We start from the raw sequence: 9,127 nt of genomic DNA on the forward strand, positions 1-9,127 counted from the left end.
TCTTATGTACACATCTGAGGCTTACAAACAGGTGAGATCTTACGTGTACATGAAGAGTGTATATAGGGCTGTTCCATACACACACACATCATACATTAAGCTTATCATACACACATATATATACACACTGTGTACACGACCTTACATGACAAAATGTACAAATGTCCAGGACTTCGTGGACCTGGACTCTGTCCAGTCAAAAGTACTTGGAACTATTCCTTCCATCCATCATATCATAAATTCTTATCCTCATATCCCTTCAAGCTACAATATATTCGTATATACTTAGTGCTTCCTCCTGATAATTCCCTTACCACGGAACCACCTACCTATGGACGAGAGGGTGACTGATCAAGCAAGCACGCGATGGAAGTGATGAACGAGCTATTCAAGATTGTACTTAGAAACTTGAAGTGATGAATAAGTTATTCAAGATTTTACTTAGAAACTTGATTAAGGAAGCACTCATAAAGATGATCAAACAAGTAATCAGAGACTTGATGACCAAGGAAGCACTCAAGGACCTCAAAAGTGCCAGAAATGTTGCCGGATAGTTTAGTCACACGAAGAAAATGTATGCTGGATTGTCTTCTTTCTAAAGAAAATTGTGGTGACATCATTCCCATAGCGGAGAAAATTGTGGTGACATCATTCCCAAAGCAGAGAAAATTGTGGTGACATCATTCCCATAGCAGAGAAAATTGTGGTGACATCATTCCCATAGCAGAGAAAATTGTGGTGACATCATTCCCAAAGCAGAGAAAATTGTGGTGACATCATTCCCATAGCAGAGAAAATTGTGGTGACATCATTCCCATAGCAGAGAAAACTCTGGTGACATCATTCCCATAGCAGAGAAAATTCTGGTGACATCATTCCCATAGCAGAGAAAATTGTGGTGACATCATTCCCATAGCAGAGAAAATTGTGGTGACATCATTCCCATAGCAGAGAAAATTGTGGTGACATCATTCCCATAGCAGAGAAAATTGTGGTGACATCATTCCCATAGCAGAGAAAACTGTGGTGACATCATTCCCATAGCAGAGAAAATTGTGGTGACATCATTCCCATAGCAGAGAAAATTGTGGTGACATCATTCCCAAAGCAGAGAAAATTGTGGTGACATCATTCCCATAGCAGAGAAAATTGTGGTGACATCATTCCCATAGCAGTAAAAAATTGTGGTGACATCATTCCCATAGCAGAGAAAATTGTGGTGACATCATTCCCATAGCAGAGAAAATTGTGGTGACATCATTCCCATAGCAGAGAAAATTCTGGTGACATCATTCCCATAGCAGAGAAAATTCTGGTGACATCATTCCCATAGCAGAGAAAATTGTGGTGACATCCTTCCCATAGCAGAGAAAATTGTGGTGACATCATTCCCATAGCAGAGAAAATTAGTTAACGATTGCTTCCATTTCCTAAAAAAAAGTGAGAGGACAGGGACTTTTTTTTCACACTTGTTATGAAAACTATATAAATTGTATCAATAATAATAATAATAATAATAAAAATAATAATTAATAATAATAAAAATAATTAATGATAATAATAAAGTAAGGAGAAGCATCACATGTTTTCATAATCGTAACTTGAGGAAATTCTAAGATATTAATTTACTCCTTTAGAAAAAGAAAGCTGTAGCATCTTTGCCTTAGATCTTTATTAACCTGTGCTTCCCGCAACAGCACGATAGACTTTTCCTCAGAAGGCTTTCCAAACATCTTTAGCCAGGTATAAAAGTGCCTAATTTGACTTCTGTTATTTGATCATTTTACACCGGCTGGCTGCTGAAATACTGGGCTCTTCCTTGTGTTGATTTACGAGGTTCTGTGGGAAGAGTTCAGTGTGTGTGTGTGTGTGTGTGTGTGTGTGTGTGTGTGTGTGTGTGTGTGTGTGTGTGTGTGTGTGTGTGTGTGTGTGTGTGTGTGTTTACTCACTTCGTTAGGCTTGCGGGAGTTGAGCTCTGGCTCTTTGGTCCCGCCTCTCAACCGTCAATCAACTGGTGTACAGGTTCCTGAGCCTATTGGGCTCTATCATATCAACATTTGAAACTGTGTATGGAGTCGGCCTCCACCACATCACTGCTTAATGCATTCCATCTATTAACGACTCTGAATTTAAAAAGTTCTTTCTAATGTCTCTGTGGCTCATTTGGATACTTCACTTTGGGTGTGTTTTGTGAGAGTGTAAGAGTGTATATTCACCTAGTTGTATTCACCTAGTTGTGCTTGCGGGGATTGAGCTTTGCTCTTTCGGCCCGCCTCTCAATTGTCAATCAATCAACTGTTACTAACTACTATTCCCCCCCCCCCACACACACACCCAGGAAGCAGCCTGTAATAGCTGTCAAACTCCCAGGTACCTATTTACTGCTTGGTAACAGGGATATTAGGGTGAAATAACCTCTGCCCGTTGTTCCTCGCCGACGCCGGGACTCGAACCCGGGCCACAGGATTGCGAATCCCGCGCCCTGTCCACTCAGCTACCAGCGCCCCTGTGTGTGTGTGTGTGTGTGTGTGTGTGTGTGTGTGTGTGTGTGTGTGTGTGTGTGTGTGTGTGTGTGTGTGTGTGTGTGCGTGTGTGTGTGTGTGTGTGCGCGCGCGCGTGCGTGTTCACGTATTAATGTCTACTGAATTCGAGATTTTAGCACTTAATCTCCGCCTATACAGTCTCCAGTCGCCTAATAAAATTTTAAATGAAACATTAATGGTCCAAAGACGAGGCCCGGGAGCTAGAGCCACACCCCACATCAACACATACAGATGAATATTTACACATATTTTACTCTATTATTATGGCTATCATATTAACATTACAATTGCTATCTTATAACACTAATTCCCTCTCTAATACCGTTTTCTCTTCCCATTTTCCGTGCATCAAACAGAACTATTTTAATAATAATAATGATAATTAATAAAATACACATGAAGAACATATAACAGGGGATTATTTCTAGAGTACAGAGGTTACATAATAAATAAAGCAACACGTTACTTAATTACACTGCAGATCACAAATGTTATTTGAAAGTGGGAACTAAAAATATAGATTTATGAGTGTGTGTAAGTTATCCTTTAGATGAGGCTTGGAAGTCAATGAACTATTACACTCTGATAATTGCATTTTGATATGACTTTTAAATGGCACGATTGATAGCATCATACCTATATATATAATGCCTGGGTTTAGTACTATCTTGGATTTGTTTATCCTAATGGGTTTAGTACAAACTTGGGTTTAGTACGAACTTAGGTTTAGTTTAGCTTAATTGGCTTAATATAATCCTGGAAATAGTTGAACATAATCATTGGATTTAGCATGATCCTGGTGTACCTAGTATTATGATCAAATATAATACTAGTGTGATCCTAGTATTATCCTGGTTTTAGTTTAGCATGATCCCTGAGGTTAGTTCAGTATAATCCTTGGATATAATCATTATCCTTGGGTTAGATTGCATAACTAACCAAATGATCGTAATTACTAACCCGAAGATATCCATGGGTTTACATCATGATCCTGGGTTTAGACTGAACCTGGGTTTAGTTTAGAATAATCCTCGAGATTAATTTAACATAATTCCTGGGTTTATCCTAATTCCTGGGTTTAGGTTAACATAATCCTGGATTTATTTTACCAATAAGTATTAAGCTTCTCTCCTACGAAATAATAAGGAGTGACGCACAGGAGGGAAGACAGAAGAAACAGGAGAACATGACAGACACATTTAAACTTCTAAGGAGTGAGGTATCATGACAACGACATGCAAAATTCTATAAAAAAGAGAGCCAGGGATCACGACTACGCGACACAACATGGTATAATAATCAGACTAAACGGATATGGTATAGATGTTTAAAAGAGGATATTAGGGTACTCAAGGCCACGTGACCAAAGAGCTGTAATGTTATGAAGAACTTTACTAAGTGTATGAAGAACTTTACTGAGTGTATGAAGAACTTTACTAAGCGTATGAAGAACTTTACTAAGCGTATGAAGAACTTTACTAAGCGTATGAAGAACTTTACTAAGCGTATGAAGAACTTTACTAAGCGTATGAAGAACTGTACTTAGCGTATGAAGAACTTTACTAAGCGTATGAAGAACTTTACTAAGCGTATGAAGAACTTTACTAAGCGTATGAAGAACTTTACTAAGCATATGAAGAACTTTACTAAGCGTAGGTGTTGTGAACAGTGAGGACAGTGTGATCGGAGCAGAGGGCAAGGTGGTAGAGGCAGAGTGGCTAATCAGTTGAGGCAGGAATGTAGCAGTTGAATTATACAAATGTAAGCTGAATAGTGGGGCTGATGAGTTGAATGTTGTTAGCACAGCAAAGTGAGTGCACATATGGTAGTACACCCACACGCACACACACTCAAACAGGGCCTCGCGGCTGAGTGGATAGCGCTCGGGAGCCGTAGTCATGAGGACCCGGGATCGTTTTCCGGCCGAGGCGGAAACAAATGGGAAGAGTTCCTTTTACCCCTGATGCCCTGTTCACCTAGCAGTAAATAGGTACCTGGGAGTTAGACAGCTGGTACGGGGTGCTTCCAGGGTGTGTGTGAAAAAAGTAGTAGTTAGTAACAGTTGATTGACTGTTGAGAAGCGGGCCGAAAGAGCAGAGCTTAACCCCACAAACTCAACTAGGTGAATACAAATAGGTGAATACACACACACACACACACACTCACGCACTTAATTTACCATAACGATGTACTAGGTAAGTGACTATTGGAGCTAGATAATTAATTCACAACTATAATCAGATATCTGAGTGACTGTTATGTGACTTGTAAGTTACGATGAAATCTCAGGTCATTCAAGTTCAAGTAAGTTTACTGAGACAATAAGATACACCTCAAAAGGATAAGAGTAGCTTAGGCTGTATCTTCCCTCCATCTTAAGTCATAATTAATGCCTGTTGAGTCGCGTCTGAAGCCAATGAGAGAGTAATTCAAGATGATTATATAGTTGACGTTAAGACGAGCATGATAAGATGATATAGTGCTAGTTGGATGTAGAGACTTGTTCTAAACTAGTATTTAAGACAGTAGCCGTTGTTGGGATTACCCTTAACCGGATATAGAGGTCTGAAGATGATGTGGGACGCGAAGACTTCTTTCCTTGACGCGAAGACTTCTTTCCTTGACGCGAAAACTCCTTTCCTTGACGCGAAGACTTCTTTCCTTGACGCGAAGGCTTCTTTCCTTGACGCGAAGACTTCTTTCCTTGACGCGAAGACTTCTTTCCTCGACGCGAAGACTTCTTTCCATGACGCGAAGACTTCTTTCCTTGACGCGAAGACGTCTTTCCTTGACGCGAAGACGTCTTTCCTTGACGCGAAGACTTCTTTCCTTGGCACGAAGACTTCTTTCCTCGACGCGAAGACTTCTTTCCTTGACGCGAAGACTTCTTTCCTTGACGCGAAGACTTCTTTCCTTGACGCGAAGACGTCTTTCCTCCGCCACTGTATGGACTGCTATCTGGATCTACGGATTCCAGTTAGGGTCTGAAGAAATCCTCATTAGGGAGGAGCAACAATGTGTGACAGGAACACGTGCAGGCTGGGTCAAAGACGCCTTTCTTGGTTCCTGAACATTGCCCGGCGCTAAGTTTCTAAGAGATGTACCCCGAGGGAAATTACGCAGATTCCCTACTTTCTTTCTTTCTTCTCTAATCTCTCTCCCCTCACCCTCTTCCCCTCAACTTTTCCAGTTTCTCCTTCACTTTTTTCTCTCTATCCTCCACCTTTCCTTGTCCCTTCCCGTTCACTTACCTCTTTCTTCTTCTCTCTCTCTCTCTCTCTCTCTCTCTCTCTCTCTCTCTCTCTCTCTCTCTCTCGCTCCCTCGTCTTCACGTAAGCTTCCGATTCAGTCAAGATATATTGATTGAATATCAGCTACTTAAAAGACACGCGATTTTCTCTATAAAGAGACAGTTTTCTGGATCAAGTTTTGAGAGTTATTGTTATAAACGTTGACGTGAACAGCACTTAACATTTGGGCTTATTTAGGATCATAATTGCAAATTAAAAAAACAATAATGAGAGAGAGAGAGAGAGAGAGAGAGAGAGAGAGAGAGAGAGAGAGAGAGAGAGAGAGAGAGAGAGAGAGAGAGAGAGAGAGAGAGAGAGAAACAGACCGACCATTTAAGTTAAAAAACGGAGTACAATGAATATTGAACCTATATAACGACTCATATCAACCAGCTACTGAACAACAGACCCATCTGCTAATGGTCAGACAGAACACCCCACCTCCTCCTTCTCCTCCTCTCTGGCTCGCCTTAACCAATATACTTCTCGACATCCCACATGCTTTTAATATTATGATCTGTTGTTATCACCGAGTATCACTATATATATTACCCAGAGGCAGGTTGTTGCATGGTATTCGCTTCTGCTCTGGTTGAGTAACGCTGTTATTAACTCCGTCTGACGCTCCTGTCCTTAGAAACTGAATTCACAATAGAGGAAGAGATATGTAAACACACTGAGAGTTGTACCTAAAGTACACCTTTAAAATTTTTAAGTGGTCTCTCCTAACCTATCAGAGGACCCAAAGCAGAAAACGGGACAGTACGTCACTTTCGCGAGCCGTTTTCATTTTCTAGTACGATAATTTTTGGCCATGTGCAACGCATACGGTCGAAAAGCGACTTTCTTTGTAGCAGGACAAGTTGGCAGCAACACTGGGGGCAGAAGAAAGTCCTATACTGACGTATCAAATTCTAGTCAGTAACAAAATTATGTGTGTAACTATTTTATAAAAAAAAAATAAAAAAATGAGACGGACAATCAGGTATTCAGATGCACAATTAGAATCGCAAAAATCCTCGATCTCTATATATCAATATTTGCCCTATTTGGAAACTTGCCTAGGATATCCCTATTCAGCTTCCAACATCATACTCTGTACTTATTTGCCGCGTAAAAGTTTGAAATACTAAACAGACATTTTATCCCAGCAAAATTCTGACAAATCAAATTCTTAACGGAGAAAGCCGTCGATGGATTGCAACTTTGCAACTAGGAAAACTTTTCGGGGCTATTGTCGATCCGGCAGAAGTGTTGGAGCTAATTAGATTCTCAACAGCGTAACTCCTACTAACACGAATCTCCAACAGACAAATATTACCATTCAGATTGACGCCAGCAGATACCGGCATCAGCAGGCAAGTTTGCAGGCAGAATTATTCCGTCAACGGGGAGGAGGAGGAGCAGGAGCAGCAGACAAGGCGATTTATAGCCAGAAGTTTCAGTCAAAAATTTGACACATTTTCTCAAAGTCGGTATCTTCATCAGTGCTATGGAAGGGTTACGTTAGGGGGGAAATCTTGTTGGAATTATCCATTAAAAGCCTCGTCAGATGTTGTTCCCAGTAGATGGTCCCAGTAGATGTTCCCAGTAGATGGTCCCAGTAGATGGTCCCAGTAGATGGTCCCAGTAGATGGTCCCAGTAGATGATGCTGCACGTAGATGTTGCTTTCAGTAGACGTTGTTCCCAGTAGATGTTGTTACAAGTAGATGTTGTTTCCAGTAGATAGTGTTACAAGAAGATATTACTACCAGTAGATGAATTCTTTTGTGATCACTCGTCCGTAGACGTCAGTAGACGCAGGCAGTAGTAGACGTAGACGTAAGCCGCGGACGGCCAAGAATGGCTAATAATAATCAAGACTGACAGAGACAAAACAATACCCAAGACTAACGCAGAAAAGCAAAACTAACGAACGTGGCCAAATCCACGGAGGAGTGCCGTGATGGCTCGCTGTGGGAGGCCAGAAAGTGGCCCTTGTCTCGGCCCTCAAGCTCTTGTTGAGCGTGGCCCTGGGTGGTGGAGGGCCACTTCACCCTGATTTGTCAGCGCCGTCAACAGTTATCCTTTGCTTTAGCTGGCTGTTGGTGTTGCGTCAGGTCCCCCCTGTGCTCGCTACCAGCGTCACCCTGCGTCAGGTCCCTGTGCTCACCACCTGCGTCACCCTGCGTCAGGCCCTCTGTGGTCACCATCAGCGTCACCCTGCGTCAGGTCCCTGTGCTCACCACCTGCGTCACCCTGCGTCAGGTCCCTGTGGTCACCACCAGCGTCACCCTGCGTCAGGTCCCTGTGCTCACCACCTGCGTCACCCTGCGTCAGGCCCTCTGTGGTCACCATCAGCGTCACCCTTCGTCAGGTCCCTGTGCTCAGCACCAGCGTCACCCTTCGTCAGGTCCCTGTGCTCAATACCTGCGTCACCCTGCGTCAGGTCCCTGTGCTCATCACCTGCGTCAGGTCCCTGTGCTCATCACCTGCGTCACCCTGCGTCAGGCCCTCTGTGCTCGCTACCAGCGTCACCCTGCGTCAGGTCCCTGTGGTCACCACCTGCGTCAGGTCCCTGTGGTCACCACCTGCGTCACCCTGCGCCGTCATCACCACCACCACGACCACCAACTCCTCACCACAAAGAAGCGGCTGAAACTTCGAACGTCTAAAAAGTTTAATTATAACTCAACAGGTGGAAGAAGGTCAGTGGGCGGAGCATAACTTATGTTAACGAGGGAGAGAGCTCACACAAGTTAATGTTTACAGACAATGCTAATGTAATGAGGGACATAAAAATCGAGGACTCTTAAAATAGTTACCTTGTCAAATTCCAGATGGGGGCAAATAGATGGTTGCTAGAATTCAGTCGCAAGAAGTGCAAGGTAATGAAGAAAGAGAGAGGAAAGGGAGGTTAGCTTGAGATGATTTCGGGGCTTAGTGTCCCCGCGGCCCGGTCCTCAATCAGGTCTCCTTTTTGTTACACATCCCAGGAAGCAGCCCGTAACAGCTGTCTAACTCCCAGGTTCCTATTTACTGCTAGGTGAACAGGTGCATCAGGGTTAAAAAAACTCTACCCTTTTGTTTCCGTCTCCGCCAGGATCGCACTCGTAGCCTTATGAATACGAGCCCGAGCGCTGTCCACTCAGCCGTCAGGCCCAGTGGACCAGAAAGTGTCTGCAGCACTGTGTACTCACCTAATTGTGCTTGCAGGGGTTGAGCTCCGGCTCTTTGGTCTGTCTTTCAACCGTCAATCAACAGGACGTGTGTGTGTGTGTGTGTGTGTGTGTGTGTGTGTGTGTGTGTGTGTG

The 9,127-nt window shown here is 43.1% G+C and overlaps 1 protein-coding gene across 1 annotated transcript; it reads right to left on the reverse strand.

Annotated features, from left to right (window-relative positions):
• Positions 1-5,025: 5,025 nt before the first annotated feature.
• LOC138359985 (cylicin-2-like) lies at positions 5,026-8,171 on the reverse strand. Its single transcript, XM_069319863.1, has 2 exons — positions 8,024-8,171; positions 5,026-5,507 (listed from the first exon to the last, which is right to left on the reverse strand). The coding sequence occupies exons 1-2, from the start codon at positions 8,169-8,171 to the stop codon at positions 5,026-5,028; spliced, it is 630 nt and encodes a 209-aa protein (XP_069175964.1).
• Between the last annotated feature and the right edge of the window lie 956 nt (positions 8,172-9,127).

This window comes from Procambarus clarkii, chromosome 94, assembly GCF_040958095.1.
Source record: "Procambarus clarkii isolate CNS0578487 chromosome 94, FALCON_Pclarkii_2.0, whole genome shotgun sequence".
In the NCBI taxonomy this organism is placed as follows: Eukaryota; Metazoa; Arthropoda; class Malacostraca; order Decapoda; family Cambaridae; genus Procambarus; species Procambarus clarkii.

Bases quoted from the DNA above. Each gene is read 5' to 3' on its own strand.
- LOC138359985 (XM_069319863.1), bottom strand. From the start codon at position 8,171: ATGGTGACCACAGAGGGCCTGACGCAGGGTGACGCAGGTGGTGAGCAC. The intron at 5,508-8,023 runs GTGACCACAGAG...TGGAATCCGTAG, and splicing joins GACGCAGGGTGACGCTGATG to ATCCAGATAGCAGTCCATAC.